This window comes from Sinocyclocheilus grahami, unplaced genomic scaffold, assembly GCF_001515645.1.
Source record: "Sinocyclocheilus grahami isolate Dianchi unplaced genomic scaffold, SAMN03320097.WGS_v1.1 scaffold172.1, whole genome shotgun sequence".
Classification (NCBI taxonomy): Eukaryota; Metazoa; Chordata; class Actinopteri; order Cypriniformes; family Cyprinidae; genus Sinocyclocheilus; species Sinocyclocheilus grahami.
In genome coordinates, this window is record NW_015505351.1 from 1,338,139 (window position 1) to 1,359,862 (window position 21,724).

Consider the following 21,724-nt stretch of genomic DNA (forward strand, 5'->3'; position numbering starts at 1 on the left):
ATCTTATCTTATCTTATCTTATCTTATCTTATCTTATCTTATCTTATCTTATCTTATCTTATCTTATCTTATCTTATCTTATCTTATCTTATCTTATCTTATCTTATCTTATCTTATCTTATCTTATCTTATCTTATCTTATCTTATCTAAGACCGTCTTCACCACATTTGTTTCCAAAGGCAAAAGTCTTGCTGAAGAAAATCGTTAAACATACTTAATACATATTTGTGAGATGAGTTCATAGAGACTGGGTTGTGAGATATTTGGAAAGAACAGAAAAGCAAGAGAAGCAGGGCAAAAAGTAAGTGTGAAAGACTGGAGGAAAAGGAGAAAAAAAGAGTAGATAAAACAGATAAGTATAAGAACAAGGAATGTAGCATTTATCGTGAGGGATGAGCTTGATTCAGCAGAACTGTTTTATCTACAGCCTTGGAGATAAATGAGCCCCGAAATCTGTGGAAATGTCATACATGTACCTTGATCACTGTGCAAAACACTGCATCTGGCAGGTGTGTTATCGTAATGTTTTCTGATAGTACACTGAACAGCCTTGCTTAGCATGGAGCCAAGATACATTTGCGACATTCCCATCAGTGTCTTTACACACACATTGTGCTCACACATGTACACATACAACAAGACTTCTCTTATATTGTCACGTTGGGTTTTGTTTTGTGTTCATGTCTTTTATTTTGTAATTCTGCTGTAGCCATGGCTGTGTTCAGCCCCGACAAAACGGTCCAAAGCGTTTTTTAAATGGAAACGGTGGTGTGTTGAACACCCTGTTCTGATGACGCAAGAGTTGCAACTATGGCAGCTGAGAAGGCCATTCTTTGTGTTCTTTTTGAAGAATTTTCGGAGACTGATGAAATCGGTATAAATACGTGTTTAATACTGCAAAATAGGTACAGTCGTACAGTCACTCCCCTTGCCCTCCAGAATAAAAGAGAACATCCCAATCAAATGAAGGGATTTGTGGAAACCTAATTATTGAATTATTGTGATCCAACATTTGCCTCGCATTTCAGGTGAAGGATAATCCACTTCTTACCTCCGAGGCTGTGTTATATGATCTATATGACCTTGTTATTTTTATTGTGTGTATTAGGCTTATCATTATTGCTGATCACTGTTGTTGTGCTATGATATTGTAATATTTACCATTATATAATCAGAGCAGTATAGAAAAGTGTCACTCCATAATACAATAGCAAAATAAATATGTATAGCACACCTTCCTAAGCAAAGGATATGGACCAGAAGACATTGCAATTACTAAATGATATTTAGACAGACTTAAAAGAAGTTCCAGATCTATACTTGTGCTCTTATTATTTCAGTTATTTTGCCTTTGATGTACATAAACATGTGTAGACAATAGTCTTGCTCTTGTGAATTTATTTGGATATTACGTTGTGTGCGCTGTCTCTTGAGTTGGAACTTGCCCCAGGTTTCTAGGGAAGCCCGTTTCCGCCACTGAAAAAAAAAAAAAAGGTAATTGCGACTTTTTATCTCACAATTCTGACTTTTTTCCACAGAATTGTGAGATATAAACTGGCAGTTGCGAGTTATAAAGTCAGAATTGCGAGCTATAAAGTCAGAATTCTGACTTTTTCTCAGAATTGCGTGATATAAACTCACAATTGCAAGTTAAAAAGTCAGAATTGCGAGATATAAAGTCGCAATTACCTCCTTTTATTTTTTATTCAGTGGCGGAAACGGGCTTCCATAGGTTTCATCTCTGCAGATGGTCTCATTCCCCATGACCTCAAACCATAAACCAACAGCAGCACTTTAGTTCTTCCACCATCCACTGACAGTTTCAAGATTATTTGTGGCTTGAGAACGCCACCCTCGCTATTTTTCATTCACCACCTGCTTCTTCACATGTTATTCTTTAAAGGTTAAGCGCCACAAGGTATTTGGATTAGATTGGTGAGATGGCACTTGGTTTTTTCACAAGGTAATACCTTTAGTGGCAAGTAATTTCTTGTGTTTATCATCCTGGCAAGCTGTGCTGTGCTGTGCTGAGCTACTGCAAATGTTGGGAGTTAGAGGAGAATCACTGACATGATGAGTAATCTTCCGGCTTGAAACATCTGCGTTGTCTAGAATAACACCTGAGCGCAAACTGAGAGCTGACTGGGGTTGTTTGGAAGGCCAGAGAGACTAAATCGTCTTGATCTGTTTTTGATGGGTATACATTTTTCATTTAATAGAGACAATAGACAAGATGCCTAGAAGATGTGTGCCATCTTCACCCACATCTCCTGATAATCACCACAGGGCTCTATTCACAGCAAACTCAAATTGTCCAGATGTGTGACTGTCTCCAGAATCAATACTGTGATTGATGGAACTGACGGTCTTGAGGCTCTGAGCCAATTGAGGTAAAAATTGGAAGTTCAAATTGAACACTATAGGATGTTTAGAATGTCTTGTTTAGCTGTATTTTGGTTTCTTTTATTTAATTAATTAATTTGTAGCAAAACCTCGCATAACAAAACTGCAATAGGGTGAGCAACACCCCTAATGTCAATATATTGTGGAAATGCTATATTTTTAACAACCACATACTAGTTGTTTTCATATTATACATTTTTTTTGTATTATTCTGTAAATAAGTTAATGTGTAATTCTATATCTGAATACTGTGGCCGGTTGCATAAAAATTTTAGTCTTTCAAGTTAGTCATCTAATTTTTTCCCCCTTGAAGAGTGGTCATAATGTCGGCTGTGTTAAAACACAGATTGGTGTCATTTAAATCTAAACGATATGACTCATTGCCTGTCAGTAAGTGCTAATTGGTTAGACTAGTTGTTAAGACACAGTCTTAGATGCTTCGTCTTTGCAACTGGCCCCTGGAAGTGTGAGTGACAATCTAACTATTTTATAATTATTATTATTATTTTACTTTGATTATTATTATTAGTAGTAGTAAGTAGTAGTAGTATTGTTATTAAATAAATCTAAATCAAAACATTTCACAAATATTTACTAGGTTATGTTAGTATATGATTGATGAACGACAAAGCAAATCCTAAACATTTACAAATTCTATCTCTACAAAAGACAGTTTCTGACTTCCTATTATTGGAATGTTGTCAGTTTCCTTTGCATTTTATCAATACATGCTGTAGGTGTTATTCAGACGGATTAATTAGACTCATACTAGGTAAAATAACATATTCTATAATAATTATAGGTAAACAAGACGTTTCATTTTATCATGCAACATGTGTCAACGCAAATGGGCCGATGGCTAGCTGTACATACAGTAAGTAATAACAAATCCCCGCTGATTAATTTTCACTAGGGCGTACTAAATATTCATGGTTTTGTCAGTAAATTCAGTGATCTAGATCTAGTGTCGTTTGCTGATGTATTTATTCATTCAAGGAGCTTGCTCTCGTTTCTCAATGGTGGCGCTTCTGATTTCATCTGAAGTCATGAGTGAATTCAGGATTCATCATGATGTTAATGAACTTCTCGGGCTTCTTAATGTCCGAGGAGGAGATGGTGCTGAGGTTTATATTGATTTACTGCAGGAGAACAGGACTCCTTATGTGACCACTACAGTATCTGCACACAGTGCTAAGGTGAACATGAATTATCTTCTGTTACATTTTTTTCAAGTCAAGTTGAGCTTTATTGTCATTCTGCTACATGTGGGGACATACAGTGGAACTAAATGTTGTGCCTCACAGGACCACGGTGCTACATAAATACAGGCATACAACAATGAAGTAAAACAGTAAAACCTATACACCAGGGGTGCCCAAGCTGACACCTGAACCAACTAATCAAGCTCTTACTAGACATACTAGAAACTTTGTAGCAGGTGTGTTGAGGCAAGTTGGAGCTAAACTCTGCAGGACACCGGCCCTCCAGGACCAAGTTTGGGCACCCCTGCTATACACAACTAGCCTACTGACTGATTTTGACTATAAATATACTATATATATATATATAAATGTTTACCTATACATAAATAAAAAAAATACAAACTATACGAATGCTTCACATAAACACTACCTATACACAACTAACCTACTGACAGATTTTGGCTATGAATATACTATATATAACTGTTTACCTATACATAAATTTAAAAAATACAGACTATACGGATGCTTCACATAATACTGTACATGTGCATGTATTGTGAATGCAGGAGACTAATTTACCATGTCTTGCAGGTCAAAATGGCAGAACACTCCAAAACTCCTAAAGACTTCTTGAGGAAATATGACGAGTTGAAGTCAAAGAATGCACGCAACCTCGATCCACTGGTGTATCTGCTTTCCAAACTCACTGAGGATAAAGAAGTAGGTTTAATGAAACTCATTATTCATTTCCACACAAGATGTTCACACAATTTCCCCCTAAACTCATACATTTGTCAGTGTCTTCATTTTTTTCTTGTATTCTTCAGACTTTGACGTTCTTGCAGCAGAATGCAAAGGAGAGAACTGAAATGTCTGCAAATGCAGCATCCAGCACCGCCACGTCGTACAGCATTCCTGCAACCAGTGGCAAAATGTCCATGCAAGAACTGGAGGAATTGCGGAAAAAGCTGGGAAATGTCACGGCCAGCTCCAATGCGCCTCAGGTAGTATGAGGAAACGAAGTGATATTAATCTGTTTTTTTTTGTTGATTTAATAGGGACAATACACATCGATGAACATCAGTATGAAATACAACATTTAAATATTTATAGCAACATTGCTAATTTACATCCATAGTCCCTAGGCATTTAGTACAAACAAAGACAACTTGTGACAGTATACCAATTACAAATACACCATATGCAAAGGGATAAAGCATCATGCACAAAAGTGACAAGCATACTAAAATAGTCTAAGAATATCAAAGACAAAATACACAATGACAATAATATACTCAATGGCCTGAAGAAATATGTGTGTTCATTCAAATAACGTTTTTTCTATGAATTAACTAGAACACAGTCCATTTCTACTCTGCTTTTCCTTGGGACAAGAGTGGGCTATCCTTCTCACATTCCTGGGGGGTCATAAAACCAGTGATATCATGATTAGTTGTCATGGTGACCAGAGGGCCTGGTGTTCAGCAGATATCCTGGCATCCAGTATATTGAGTGAGGGGACTGTGACGATTTGTTAACCTAATGAATAATTGATTTGTTAAATCAAATTAAAATTAGTGTGTCAGATTGGTCGAGACGCTACACAGGTCTGTTTTGCCTTAAGCAACTGTTTAAAATGGATCTTAAATGTAGGGAACACCATTGTTGTGAGTGGTATGCTATTACAATATTTACTTCCCTTTATGCACAGCACTGTTTGTCCCAATGTGGTGTGCTTATGTGATGACTAAAAGTGATGCCGCTGTTAGTCCTCTGTTTAATTTAGTAATTGAAATGCAAAACCAAAAACAAGCATTTTTTCTTTTTGAAATCTTATAAAATTATATTTTTTCAGAATATTACAATCATCAAATGAGAATAATATTTTTCTTTTTTCAATGCTTTTAGAGCATGCCTTCATGCCAGATAATCAATAAATGAATCAATAAAATGAGTAAATAAATGGTTTGAATAATTATATGATTAAATTGAATAATAAAATAATTAAATGATTATAAATGAATTAATAATAAATGAATAGAAAAGAAAGAAAAACAGCACAACACAAATGTATGGTTGCTTTCTTGAAGCAACACACACAGGATGCTACAAAGTATCCTTAGATACTTCAGTGCCTTTCGCAAGACTTTTCATCTTCAGAAAGATCTTTCTTCCTCCCCATATTGCATGAGAACTGTGACTTACCTAATAATGTGGAACAACCTCTCTAAGTAGGGTTTTCATTTACCTAAGAAGACCTGGCAGAATATTTAACAAACCCGTCTGAGATTTATAATAAATATCTAAATAGATATGAGAAAAAAAAACAAGCAAACATATTCTTTTTGGGGGGGGGGGGGGGGGAATCTGGTATCTGAATGTTTATTTTACTGAAACCCACTAAAATGTCACTTGCAAAATAATTTGGAACACAGTGTACACTGTTATTTTTTGCATTCATTAATAAACATGACTCCGAATCCGCCGATCCTGATTTCTGGATATTGCACGAGTTTACAATGATTTTGTTTTCCCTTACAGTCTTCTGAGGTCATCTGTAAAATGCTGAGAGACCGACATAACAAGAAGAACCCCACTCAGCCGAACCCTGTGTTTCCAAACTGGGTGTATGACCGGCCTGCGCTGATTGGGAATTTCATCACTAGCCCCACTCCTGTGGGAGATCCCGTGGTGGCTGTTGGTATGTGACATGGCTTTCCAAAATCAGAGCCTTTGATGAGTAGGGAATCGTTACAGTGGTGAAGTAAGTTATTAGTAATTTGATGAGAGGTGATGAAGAAACACCAATGCTTTATGTATCATGTGCATTAAGTAGATTTGCATGGACAAATAATTTATAATAAACACTGTAAAATTACATAAAAAATAAGAATGGTCAGTTTTGATTTCATGGGGACTTTAACATGTGTATTTACAGGTACAATTCCGCTGGCTGCACAGGAACAAGCTCTGGAGGACCTGCTGTACGTGCTAATTGGTGTGGATGGAAGAGACGTCACAGCTCAGCCTGTGCTCGGCAGACAGAGCCGCTCCTTCATAGTGGATCCTTCCCTCGACATGTCCATCAAAGAGCTGGTCAACCGGATATTACCGGTGGCATCCTGTTACTCCGCTATCACACGGTCAGTGAACAATATGACCTTTAATATTTATTTTAGTCCCTTGTTTACATTACCACAGTTTGAAATTACGTTTTTCACTCACCAGCCACTTTGACTAAAATGTTTAAGTTGCCAACCTTTCAGAATTTCAGAAATAATCCAGATGATCAAAATCACATCTTACATTTAAATTGATTTATTATTAATTATGTGATTCTGAAGCATTGAATGTCCGTTTTATGACTTGTTTGCGGATGCCGTAAAGATAAAATGAAATAGAAATAAAAACAAAATTTTCTGTGATTAATAATAACAACAAACAATTATAATAATGGTAGCATTTTTCCATATATGGATATTAAGTTAAAATAGTTAATGGACTGAAGATGAGTGGAGCTTTTAGCTTGTGTATGTGCACGCATACAAATAAGCAATGTGTTTGATCTTTTAAAGACATTTTTGTTTTGCTAATGTTGGAGGTTCCTGGTTGGAGGACATCATTTATGACTCATAACCTGCCAAATTGGCTAATGATTTGATATGTGTAACCTGCCACGGTTGACTTTTCACCTGCATCTGGTGGGTCGGCGGTGTTAATTTTAAACCCTCTTTGCAATATTAAATCAGTTTTGTTAATAATGTCAGAGGGCTTTTGTAAAAGGGGTCATATGATGCCATTTCAAGTTTTCCTCTGTATTTTGAGTTGATAAGATCCATAAAATTGCAAAGACTAAAGTCAAACCCAAAGAGATATTCTTCATAAAAGTTAAGACTCGTCCACGCTTCCTAAAACGCTTCATTTAAACACGCCCCCACATATCTACATCACTGTGTTGAAAGATTTGCATAACACTGCACAAATGTTCACACAAAGAAAGAAGGCGTAACTTTTACTCTCACTGTAGTATTGTTGCCGTCACCGCCATTTCGTGGAGACGCTGTGTGTGTTTTATGAAACGCATTGATATTTCATGTTCAAATTTTGCATGGCTTCCTCGCATCATCTGAGACTCATATAAACTACTTGCAATTAATTTGCATATTCGGTGTCCAGCTTCACAGAAGAGAAGTCGTCGTTTGAGTACGGTCAGGTGAATCATGCCTTGACTGTGTAAAGTCAAAATGTATCAAAGACTTCTGCTTTCCTGTCCCAAACCTATCTTCAGTAACAAAAGGGCCATTTGGCATTCCTGAAGGCACAGAAGTGCTGATATCAATCAAGGCCTGTAGGCCAACATGTGTATACATCGGGGGTCTGCTAATTGTCACACCTTTTGCCCAGTGGGTGAAGTTGTAATCTGCTGATTGGTCAGTTTGAATGTCTCACATTTGGTTTTTAGTCACATGGTCAAGGAAGGGATCAAAGAGGACTGTAACTGTTGCTCTGTCTCTCTTCTTTGTTGCCTCTTTTCTTTGTTGGAGCTCTTCTTGGGTCTCTGCCCTCTCTCCCTCTTTTTCTTCCTCTCTCTATTCCCCCCTCTCTCTATCTCTTTCTCTCAGGTAATATTTTACATGTTGGGTACAATTAACTATGCTTTACCATCCTTCATCTATTTTGTAACCAATTCAAGTGTAACCATAACAAAATATTGTTATTAAACCATTTCAATTATTAATTATGTGCTAACTAGTCTTGATTCAAGGTTAATATTAAAGTGCTACCTATTGCAATACAAAAGTCACTCAATAGCAACACTCTCCCACTTATTTAGCTATTCTAACTGCGCTTATTTCCGTCGTTGGTATAAGTGGCAGTGGGTGGTAATAGACTAGAAATGTACAGTTTTATACCATCGTGCTGATAACGTTTCTTTAGTCATTCGGCAATCCTACAGCCTGAACCACCGTAGGGAAACCATCCTTACAACTGCAGCCATAAGGACTCTGATGAAGGAATATCTCATCCTGGTGACACAGCTGGAGCATCTCCACAGACAGGGCACGCTTTCTCTGCAGAAGCTCTGGTTCTACATACAGCCCACCATGCGCACCATGGAAATCCTGGCCTCCATCGGTAGAGCTCTCAACACATGTGGTTACTGTTAGAGATGCACCGATCGATCGGCCAGGGATCGGAATCGGCCGATTTTCCTCATGATCGGCCCAGATCGGTGACCGTTTTGTTACCAGCGGCACAGGCAATAACGTCAGCCGCACATTCTCGCTCTCATCTCTCCGACGACCCCTTCTCTCTCACACAGGCAGTGTTGCCAACTAATTTTCAGGGGAAGTTGCTAAAGGAAGGTCAATTTGTTGCTAAAAATTGCTAAATGATGTTCATTACGTAATTATGACACAAAATTGTCACTACCTCAAATCTCAGCAAGAAAATATTTTATATATGTTAATTTAGATGTGTTTGTAAAATAATATAACACAATATAATATTAAAATATAAATAACTGTATTTTGTAAACTACACATTCTGAACAATTATAGTTTTAAGCAGTGTATTAGCAGTTAGTTATTTTGCTATATTCTAAGAAAATATCTGTAAAAATAGGACACAGTCTACTATATTAATATAATACTATAATACTATATTAATATTAATATAATAATTTTCCGTATTGATTTTTCACAGTTTTTTTTACATGCATTTTAAATTACACATTGTATGGATAATAAATAATGGATAACAGATAATGTCCTGGAAAATTAGTAGTACCTTTTCCATTTTTCTAGATATTTTTCTTACAGTGTACTAACTGATCAACAATCGCAGGCACAAGCTACTAATAAGGTGTATCACAAATTAACAATTGAAGAGTTCAGATGCAAAAGCCTCTAAGTGCCGTCTGAAATTTTCTTCTAAAATTATCATTTTTATCAGGCTCCTATATTTAGGTTCAGTCATTTTACTTTAATGGCAATGTATAGGTTCTTTTCTATGCTATTAAAGTGAAAGAACTGAACATAAATATATGAGCCTGATAAAAATGATAATTTTAGAAGAAAATTTCAGACGGCTCTTAGAGGCTTTTGCATCTGAACTCTTCAATTATTAAATGTATTATTATTAAATTGAGCAATTGCTAATAGAAGCTAACTTAATTCATGTGATATGTGTACTGCTAGGCATCTTTGGTTTCCTCATTTTGTGTAATTTAGATGGAAAATGTGTGCCTTTTTATCTTTTGAGTCACTTATCAAAAGTTGCTAAAAACTGCCAAATAAAAAATAAAAAATAGCTACATTTGTTGCTTGGTGCTTTTGGAAGAAAAAGTTGCTAGGGCAGTGTGAAAAGTTGCTAAATTTAGCAACAAAATTGCTAAGTTGGCAACACTGCACACAGGTCTCATTCGTTATATTGGGTCCGTGGATAATCTCTTAAAGGGACCGGAGTCCAATATTCCTGCTGCTGTCTGTCATGTTAATCAAAGAACAAAAGACAAAGAAAATCACTTTCTGCTCTTGACTGAATACGTTTTATAACTTTAATGGTAAGCATTAATCTGAATTTAATTTTTACCATGAAGACTACATAAATTAATATACTCAAATGTAAAATAACATTGGATGTGTTATTTTACATTTGATTACTTTAATTTCTGTAGTATTTCTTACCTGAATAAAAACTTACTTAACCTGAAAAACTTCATACTTCAGAAACTTCAGTTTCATAGCTCTCTTTATCCTATTGCATTTATTCGTGCTGTTGTTTGCAGTTATTTCATTTGTTCTTATTTTATTACTGACTTTTTACTTGTGTTTTTTTAATGAAAATTAAACTTTGTGTTGAAGAAAAGTAGATTTTTGTTTGTATATGCTGTCAATTATAGTTCTTAGAAAGAAAATCGGAATCGGCAGATCACACTAACAAAAAAATCTGAATCGGCCAAGAAAATTGCAATCGGTGCATCTCTAGTTACTGTAATAGCACTTAGTATTTTGGAAGTGTCAACAGGCGTAATGAGTTAATTTTTTACAGTTTTTGCATGTAAAAATACACTTTGAGTCAAAGTATATTTTTCATGTTCATTGATAGCTGATTCTTAATTCTTTACCTTTATTAGTTGCAAATTGGTTTACAAAGCCCTATCTGAAAGTTTAATTAAGATTTTAAAGTTTCACCGATGGTTACACAGATGTAATATTAAAAGCATCTAGATAGCTAGCTAGGCATTGATGGCAGGATTTAAGATTTTGATAGAATATTGCTAGCATGTTTTACCATGTTTTTGTCACATTCTTAGCATGTTGCTAATGTCTCCAGCATGTTTTAATGTGATTATAGCATATAATGTATTATTAACATGTTTTTTCACAACGTTAGGATGAATTAGCATGTTACTAACCTGTTTCTAAAACTAAAATGTTTTGGAATGTTACAAAATTGTTAACATGTTTCTGTCATGTTTTAGTATGGTGGCAGCATGTTTTACGATGTTTCTAACAAGTTAATAATGTTTTAATGATGTTAGCATGCTTTAGTACATTAACATTTTAACGTTTCTAGTATGTTTCTAACATTTCTGAGCATGTTGTTGCTAGTATGATTTATCATGGTGTTAGCATGTTTCTAGCATGTTGTTAATGCAATGCTGGCATGTGGTGGCATGTTTCTAGCATGTTTTACTGTTTGTAGCAAACATTTGTATTTCTAAATGGGGCCTTGGTAGAAATCATGTTTCAGGGGGTTCACGTCGTCCGCACATAGTGCCGACACTGTTGATATGCTCATGCTAATGCGCTTTCTCCTTCGCCTCTTTCATGTAGACACTGTTGACAAGGGTGAGTGTATGGGTGGCTCGACCCTCAGCCTGCTTCATGATTGTACCTTCAATTACACCAGAGACAGCCAGGCTCAAGAGCTCTGCCTCTATCTGACCAAAGTAGCGTCACCTACTTTGAAATACTTGAGAAGTGGATCTATAGGGGCATCATTAAAGACCCATACAGGAGAATGTGACCCTGGACCTACAGGGCTGTCCGCCATTCGGTACCCTCTTGTGAATGCTTTTTAAATTTGTTTTTTTTTAAAGTCTGTTAATAATATATTTTGCTTTTCAGTATGAATTACCCTGAAACATATTATATACATAACATATTGAGTATTTTCAGAAACATTAGAGGACATTATTAAGCTAACACAGATGTGTCAAGGAATTTGGCTACAGTTGTCGTATTCCTCTTGTTAAGCCACTTCTGATCCACAGACAACGTCAGAGGTGTCTTATCTGGGCTAAGGAGAAGAACTGGACTGTTGCCCAGTGTTCCAAAGTCCTCTTTCAGATGAGAGCAAGTTTTATATTTCATTTGGAAACCAAGGTCCTAGAGTTTGGAGGAAGCTCATAGCTAAACAGTAAAAAGCAAATTTTTGGCTATTTAATTTATAAAGAGCAGACAAAAGCACACACATCGATCTCAACTGGATGCTCGACTAAAAAATAAGTGGAAAAGCTTTGTAAATGTAATGTCGGTGTGGCCGACTTTACATTTAAAAAAAAATTCTGGCTATTTAATTTATGCAATAGTGAAAAAAAAGGCACAATAGGTCTACATGGGGGGCAAAATGCGAAAAACCGTGTTCGGTATTCAGTAATTCATTTTGTTCGGCTTCGGACAAGAATTTTCATTTCGGTACATCCCTAATTAGCTGTGTTTAATTAGGGTTGAAGCTAAACTCTGCAGGGCTGTGGCCTTTCCAGGAACTGAGTTTGACACCTGTGGCGTAGTGTGTACCACATAATACAAATTTATTTGCTTTCAATAAGTACACATAACATGGTAACCATTCTGGACTCACTGAAAATCTGACATCATAATCTGCTGTCAGGTATGTGAGTAAGTAATCTGAGCCAATGGTGTGTCAGTCCGCTTGTTTGGTTTGATGTACGGAATACTTTTTCTCAACAGCCGCTTATGAGCACTCTTCATTTGTAGCACATATTTAAACTAAGCATTTGAAAACTCACAATGTTTCAGACACCAATCATTTAATGATTCAGAAAAGATGAATCACTGTCTGGCCAACTGAGATTTCCATCTGGAGATAAAGGTTAGGATCATGATTTTTTGTTAGTACTGCAGCAGACCATGGGTGTTTATTTATTTTAACTTCTGACATTTTTCTCACCCTCATGTCATTCCAAATACAAGACTTTCATTTATGTTCAAAGCATATAAAGTCCATGTAACCAAACTTTGACAATTTAAAAGAATCATAAAGACATGGTAAACATAGTCCATATGAATGGAATGAGTTAATCCAAATCTTCTGAAGAGACACGATTGCCTTATATGATGAACAGATTTAAAGGTTCACCCAGTATAGTTAAGATATGTTAAGTTGAGATTCTAACATGTTTCGAACTTCAAACTTGTTACTGGCTAAAAGGTTTCTATTCATAATATTGGTTTCTCCAGTCATCTCATCTGAAACGCGCACAGATCGAGCACTGTTGAAAATGATCTAAAACCGTTAATAAATATGTCTAAATAAAGGGAAGTGTATGGATTATGAACTTGTGTTTTGGCCAGAAGCAAGTAATTAAAGTTAAAATGCCTTAATAAGGGATTTATTACAAACATGCAGATTTTCACTTCACAAGACATTAATTAATTGTGGATTACTGTGATGTTTTATAAGAGTTTGGACTCTTATTCTGACAGCATTCATTCACTGCTGAGGATGAAATGTTAAATTGTATGTGGCTTTGGATAAAAGCATCTGCCAAATAAATAAATGTAAATGTAAATTTCTCCAAATCTGTTCGGATGAAGAAACACTCATCTACATCTTAGGTTGAGTAATTTTTTAGCAAATTGTCATTTTTGGGTGAACTATTTTTTTAATTTAGGCAATTATTCGCATAAACATTGATCAACATGCATAAACCACACATCTTCTGGTGTAGCTGCATCACAGTGTCATCTGTTTCCAAAGCAAAAAGTATAATCTTAAAGATTATTTGGTATTTTCAGCCATTGTGAACTGAATATCTCAATATTACCTAATTTCTTACATTTTGTGGAACAGGTCAATCAAACATGACTTCTTAATGGATAAAGGAGACTTTTTCGTGCATTTTATGGACCTGACGGAGGAAGAACTGAAGAAGCCGGTTGATAACATCATTCCTCCACGGCTGGAGGCCCTGCTGGAGCTGGCCCTAAGACTGAGCACTGCCAACACAGACCCCTTCAAAGATGATTTGAAGGTCAAATGCGCATCTGTCTTCTCACCAATTACTTCAACAGTCGCACTTTGTAATATGTAGAGTATGTTTGTGTATTCTGCATTACAGTCTAGATTTCAGATGTTGAGCAATTTATTTTGCAGTAGAAATCCAAATGAAAAACAAATTGTTGTTCAGTTTCATCTTTTACATTTTGGTAATTTTACTCAGTATCTTTTGTTTTTGTTGTGCTGGCCGATACACCATTTATCCTGCACTTACAGCGTGCCCTAATCAGAGGTAATGTGACAAGATTCTAGCTAAAAGCAATTTGTCTGTCCACTCTGGAAGTGTTATAAAGGGACATGACATAAGAAGCTAGGGCTGCACAATTAAGTGAAATAAAGCTCAAATCACAAAGGCTGCTATTTAATTACTGTAAATAAATATATAAGTAGGATGTTTCATGAAGCACAGCAGTTTGTTTTTTTTAAACTGGCAAATGAAAATGGAAATGTCATCCAGCAGTTTAACGTTTTGTGTGTGAATATGGCTACTGTCACCCATCTAAATGATTGTATCATTTGGAAGGTGGTTGAGAGCCTTCTTAAGCAATGGAAAATTATGTGCAGCTCAAAAACAGGCAACAGGTCAACACTGAAACTGCATTATTTAACAGTATTATCCTCTTCTAGATTGACCTGATGCCCCATGACGTTATCACCCAGCTGTTGCGTGTCCTCGCTATAGACACCAAGCAAGAGAAAGCCATCATTAATGCAGAGCCCACAGAGGTGTCCCTTAGCGGCCTGGAGGCTTTCTCTTTCGACAACATCGTCAAGTGGCCACTTTCTCTCATAATCAACCGGTACACATATTTTCTGTACGACAGTATAGCTTTTATTTCAAGCAGCTTGGGATTGTAACTATGGCCCCGTGCTTCTTAAAGAAATTGTTTTGTCATCATTTATCTGACCTTCATTCGTGTTGTTCCAACCCTGTATTCCATGCACTTAAGGTGCAGTTATATTAAGTGTTGTTTGATGAATTTTCAGCAGGAGATTTTGGGCGCATTATGCTAATATTTCCACATAGTGAGGTAGATATGTGGGGGCGTGTTAGAATGAGCCGTTTTAGGGGGCGTGGCAGAGTCTTAACTTTGATAAAGAATATCTCTTTGGTTTTGAGACTTTAGTCTTTGCAACTTCGGGGATCTTATCTATGCACAATCAGCTTGTAACACTCCAAAGAGAAAGGAAAACTTGAAATCGCATCATATGACCCCTTTAAATAGGAATCCATGCATTTGGAAATGTTGCTCATTACACACTGTGTGATCGGAAAGGTTGCACATTATATACTACGCTATTGAAAATGACGCACATTACGCACTGCGTTATTGGAAATGTCACACATTACACACTACGCTATTGGAATTGTCGCACATTACGTTATTGGAAATGTCGCACATTACCCACTGCGTTATTGGAAATGTCACATTACACACTACGCTATTGGAATTGTCGCACATTACATTATTGGAAATGTCGCACATTACCCACTGCGTTATTGGAAATGTCACACATTACACATTACACTATTGGAATTGTTGCACATTACGTTATTGGAAATGTCACATTACACACTACGCTATTGGAATTGTCACACATTACATTATTGGAAATGTCGCACATTACGCACTGCGTTATTGGAAATGTCACACATTACACACTACGCTATTGGAATTGTCGCACATTACGTTATTGGAAATGTCGCACATTACCCACTGCGTTATTGGAAATGTCACATTACACACTACGCTATTGGAATTGTCGCACATTACATTATTGGAAATGTCGCACATTACCCACTGCGTTATTGGAAATGTCACACATTACACATTACACTATTGGAATTGTTGCACATTACGTTATTGGAAATGTCACATTACACACTACGCTATTGGAATTGTCGCACATTACATTATTGGAAATGTCGCACATTACCCACTGCGTTATTGGAAATGTCACACATTACACACTACGCTATTGGAATTGTCGCACATTACGTTATTGGAAATGTCACATTACACACTACGCTATTGGAATTGTCGCACATTGCATTATTAGAAAATGTCGCACATTACTCACTGCGTTATTGGAAATGTCACACATTACACACTACGTTATTGTAATTGTTGCACATTACGTTATTGGAAATGTCACATTACACACAACGTTATTGGAATTGTCACACATTACATTATTGGAAATGTCTCACTTTACGCACTACGTTATTGGAAATGTTGCTCGTTACACGCTATGCTATAGGAAATGTTGCATGTTACACACTTTGTAATTGGAAATGTCACGTTACACACAGCTCTACTGGAAATGTCACACGTTACAGACTTTGTTATTGGCAATGTCGCACTTTACACTCTACACTATTGGAAATGTCACACGTTACTCACAGCTCTACTGGAAATGTTGCACGTTACAGACTTTGTTATTGGAAATGTCACACTTTACACATTACGCTTTTGGAAATAACGCATGTTACACACTAAGCTATTGGAAATGTTTTACGTTACAGACTTTATTATTGGAAATGTCCCACATTACACACTACGTTATTGGAAATGCCGCACGTTATAGACTTTGTTATTGGAAATGTTGCATGTTACACACTAATCTATTGGAATCGTCGCACGTTACACACAGCTCTACTGGAAATGTCACACGTTACAGACTTTGTTATTGGCAATGTCGCACTTTACACTCTACACTATTGGAAATGTCACACGTTACACACAGCTCTACAGGAAATGTTGCATGTTACAGACTTTATTGGAAATGTCGCACTTTACACATTACGCTATTGGAAATTACGCATGTTACACACTAAGCTATTGGAAATGTTTTACGTTACAGATTTTATTATAGGAAATATCCCACATTACATGGAATTATTGGAAATGCCGGACGTTATAGACTTTGTTATTGGAAATGTTGCATGTTACACACTAATCTATTGGAATTGTTGCACGTTACACACTATGCCATTGGAAATGTTGCATGTTACACACTGCATTCTTGAAAATGTTGCATGTTACACACTTTGTTATTGGAAGTGTCGCATGTTACACATTACGTTATTGGAAATGTCGTACATTACACACTGCGTCATTGGAAATGTTGCATGTTACACACTGCATTATTGAAAATGTTGCATGTTACACACTTTGTTTTTGGTAATATCGCATGTTACACATTACGTTATTGGAAATGTCGCACATTACACGCTGCGTCATTGGAAATGTTGTGCATTACACACCGTGTAATCGGAAATGTTGCACGTTACACACTAATCTATTGGAATTGTTGCACGTTACACACTATGCCATTGGAAATGTTGCATGTTACACACTGCATTCTTGAAAATGTTGCATGTTACACACTTTGTTATTGTAAATGTCGCATGTTACACATTACGTTATTGGAAATGTCGTACATTACACACTGCGTCATTGGAAATGTTGCACGTTACACACTGCATTATTGAAAATGTTGCATGTTACACACTTTGTTTTTGGTAATATCGCATGTTACACATTACGTTATTGGAAATGTCGCACATTACACGCTGCGTCATTGGAAATGTTGTGCGTTACACACCGTGTAATCGGAAATGTTGCACGTTACACACTACGTTATTGGAAATGTCGCACATTACACACTACATTTTTGGAAATGTTACACACTGCGTTAATGTCATTCAAATGTCGTTAAACGCTATGCAATCAGAAATGAACTACTCCTTTAACACAATGTTCTGATGTACAGAAAAGCCCTGACACGATACCAGATGCTCTTCAGGCACATGTTCTACTGCAAGCATGTGGAGAGGCTGCTCTGTAATGTGTGGATCAGCAATAAAGCAGCTAAGCAATATTCACTGCACTCTGCTAAATGGTGAGACTAAATATGTATTTTGACCTCGGATTGTGTATCTTCAAGTGAACATCTTTTCAGTAGCTCTTGTAAATTGTAGGTTTGCTGCTGCCTTTGCATTAAGACAACGGATGCTCAACTTTGAGCAGAACATTCAGTACTACATGATGTTTGAGGTTATGGAGCCCACATGGCACATCATGGAGAACAACCTGAAATCTGTAAGTCAATGAAATAAAACATCTGCTTTATTCTTAATAATTAAGGCTCATGACTTCAAAACATGCAGTTTATTTTATATAATACATTTAATCGGCTTTAAGTCAGATTTATCTAGTTTCTTTTTGGGTTAACAACCTGTTAGAAGTGTAACATTTCCATATACATGTATCCAGTGATTTTACCAGTCAATAAGTGAATTTACCTAATTCAACTTTAATTAATGAATTGCTTCTGTATATGACTGTCAGGATTCTGAAACTTTGGTTGCCAATTAATTATAAATAAATAAATAACTGCAGTTTATTGGTACTGTATAAATGTATTACACAAACACCTACTGTCATTAATTCATGTTTGTTTTACATTACATTAAACATTATTAAAATGTTATTTCCTTTAAAGCTAAACAAATATAAAATGTAATATATGGAGTGCTTACATAATTCTATTAAAATAACTTATTTGTATGCCAGTATCCATTATTGGTTTGAATTTAAAGAGCACAGTGATCATGGTTCTCTCAAATAATGGTAATCAGGCTGTTATGTAATAATCGTGATAGGTCTGGCTAAGCACAAATGGAGTTTAAATTAATTCACAGCGCTTTCTTAATTTGATTGTCTTTTTTTAGGCTTCCAACATTGATGATGTGCTGTGTTATCACACCAGCTTCCTGGATAACTGTCTGAAGGACTGTATGCTCACCAACCCTGAGCTGCTCCGCATCTTCTCCAAGCTCATGTCTGTCTGTGTTATGTTCACCAACTGCATGAAGGTAAAAATACAGACATTATTGAGAAAACCCTGCTTTTTATAGGGTTGGTACGATTTTTTTTTTATGTTTTGAGGTCTCTTATGCTCACATAGGATGCATTTATTTGCTCAAAAATACAGTAAAACAGTAATACTGTAAACCAGGGATCCTCAAATCTGGCCCACGAGATCCACTTTCCTGCAGAGTTTAGCTCTAACCCTAATCAAACACACCTGAGCATGCTAATCAGTGTCTTCAGGATCATTAGAAAATCACAGGTAGGTGAGTTTGATCAGGGTTGGAGCTAAACTCTGCAGCGCATTGGACCTCCAGGGTAAGATTTGAGGAACCCTGCTGTAAACCATGTTCTATTTGAATGTATTTTAAAATGTAATTTATTCCTGTGATGGTAAAGCTACATTTTCAGTATTCATTACTCCAGTCTTCAGTGTCACATGGTCCTTCAGAAATCATTCTAATTTGTTAATTTGACTCCAAGCTTTTGAATGGTATACTAGTGCAGCGGTGGCGAACTCCAGTCCTGGTGAGCCTCAGCCCTGCAGAGTTTTGCTTCAACCCTAATCAAACACACCTGAGCATGCTAATCAGTGTCTTCAGGATCATTAGAAAATCACAGGTAGGTGAGTTTGATCAGGGTTGGAGCTAAACTCTGCAGCGCATTGGACCTCCAGGGTAAGATTTGAGGAACCCTGCTGTAAACCATGTTCTATTTGAATGCATTTTAAAATGTAATTTATTCCTGTGATGGTAAAGCTACATTTTCAGTATTCATTACTCCAGTCTTCAGTGTCACATGGTCCTTCAGAAATCATTCTAATTTGTTAATTTGACTCCAAGCTTTTGAATGGTATACTAGTGCAGCGGTGGCGAACTCCAGTCCTGGTGAGCCTCAGCCCTGCAGAGTTCAGCTCCAACCCTAATTAAAACTCACCTGCCTGTAGCTTCCTAATAACCCTTCAGACCTTAATTAGCTTGTTCAGGTGTGTTTGATTAGGGTTGAAGCAAAACTCTGCAGGGCTGCGGCTCTCCAGGACTGACGTTCGCCACCCCTGCACTAGTGTATAATGTCACAAAAGCTTTTTATTTCAGATAAATGCAGATCTTTGGATTTTTCAAAGAATCCTGAAAAAATGTACTCAACTGTTTCTCAAATATTGATAATAATAATAATGAATGTTTCGTGAAATGCAAATGAGCATATTAGATTGATTTCTGAAGGATCATGTGACACTGAAGACTGGAGTAATGATGCTGAAAATTTAGCTTTGATCACAGGAATAAATAACATTTGAAAATATATTCAAAAACAGAAAGCGGTTATTTGAAATCGTAAAAATATTTCACAATATTACTGCTTTTGCTGTATTTTGGATCAAATAAATGCAGGCTTGGTGAGCTGAAGAGACTTCTTTAAAAACATTAAAATCTTACTGTTCAAAAACTTTTGACTGGTAGTGTATATAGTTTATTGTTGTCTCTGGGGATCATTTTAACGGGATTGTGCGTGTTGTGAAATGCACAAATTTGCTATTATTTCATAATGAAGCTTTCCTGCTCTGTCATGCTGATACTGGAGTGTTTATTTTGATTGTTTTGCAGCGGTTCACTCATAGCATGAGGATAGACAGTGAGATGAAGCGCCTGACTCTCGAACACGGCACTATGGAGGGCTCTTCAGCCTCGGCTGAGCGGACAGAAGAGTCAGAGAAAAAAAAGACTGGCCTCTAAAATGAGTCATTGGCATTGAATCAATTATTCTACAATACCAAATCTAAAGAGGCACTTTAAAAACAAGCTGTGTAATCACTGTCACCATAATAAAAAAAAACACAAATAATGATATCCTTATAATCAAACAATTAAAATAAATAATAATCATATTTGATCTCATCTCTTTTCTCATCTCTCCCAGTTCCTAGCTGAGCATGTGTATGCCCTGCAGTCTGACTCTGGGTTTGAGGCGACCATCAGCAAGTTTGACAGTAACTTCAGCACATTATTGCTGGATCTTTTGGATAAGCTCAGCATTTACAGCACCAATGACTGTGAACGCAGCATGATCAACATCATCTACAGGCGAGTTGTGACAAGAACCTTACATTAAACTGTCCCTCAGTGCATGTATCAGTGCTTACTGATTTAACCTGGCCTGAGCTTTAACAATAGAAATCTCTTTGAAAAGCTTTCTTGAAAAAGAAAACATTTGAAAAGCTTATACAACCCTCATTAAAATTCAGTCTGCTCAACAGAGGTGCTATGAATAATGAGATTTCTTTTTATAGGCTGGACTTCAATGGCTTCTACACAGAGAGATTGGAGAGAATGGCTATTGAGAGAAGCCAGAAAACTGCTGCATAGCATCATACATTATAAAAATCAGTTGTTTTTAAAGTATTCAGTGTGTTGATTTGTCTTCTTTTTTTTTTTTTTTACAAAAACATGTAGTAATATTACATGGTGCTGTTACATAAAGCACTTAAGTCTTGTTTGATCATTTTCTCCTCTCTGTTGTAAATGTATTTAATGGTCTTGTACAAATTTAATGAATTCAACCCAACTGAAAACCCAATATAATAAAGTAAAAATGTAGCTTTGTTCACTGTTCTTTATTCTTCTTTCCCTGCCTCTTATTCTAAACAACTGTATTACTTTCACAAACTTATTTTCAATGACAAGAGAAGACGGAGTGCTAATGTGCTCATGGTATTTACATGCTTTATCCAAAGATCTCCAAAAAAAGTGGAACACTAGTATTTTCACCAGCTAAAAATGGTTTTAAGCCAGTTATTTCTATGTTTTGCTGTAGTGTGTCAGTAGGAAATATCAGTTTACCTTTCTAAACATTAATTTTGCTATTAATTATAATAATCCAGTGAGACTTTTGTTTGCACAATGTAAACTGATTATTTCCTACTGACACAC

General features: G+C 36.3%; 1 protein-coding gene across 1 annotated transcript; it reads left to right on the forward strand.

The window, feature by feature from the left end:
- Positions 1-3,411: 3,411 nt before the first annotated feature.
- LOC107593517 (gamma-tubulin complex component 2-like) lies at positions 3,412-21,160 on the forward strand. Its single transcript, XM_016283256.1, is given in 17 exon segments — positions 3,412-3,600; positions 4,201-4,329; positions 4,437-4,613; positions 6,151-6,310; positions 6,548-6,752; positions 7,786-7,842; positions 8,582-8,745; positions 11,451-11,573; positions 11,576-11,639; positions 13,714-13,894; positions 14,548-14,720; positions 17,698-17,826; positions 17,906-18,026; positions 18,659-18,802; positions 20,402-20,522; positions 20,707-20,878; positions 21,085-21,160. Coding segments are annotated over 17 exon segments (2,376 nt in total). The 5' UTR covers positions 3,412-3,420.
- Positions 21,161-21,724: the final 564 nt, after the last annotated feature.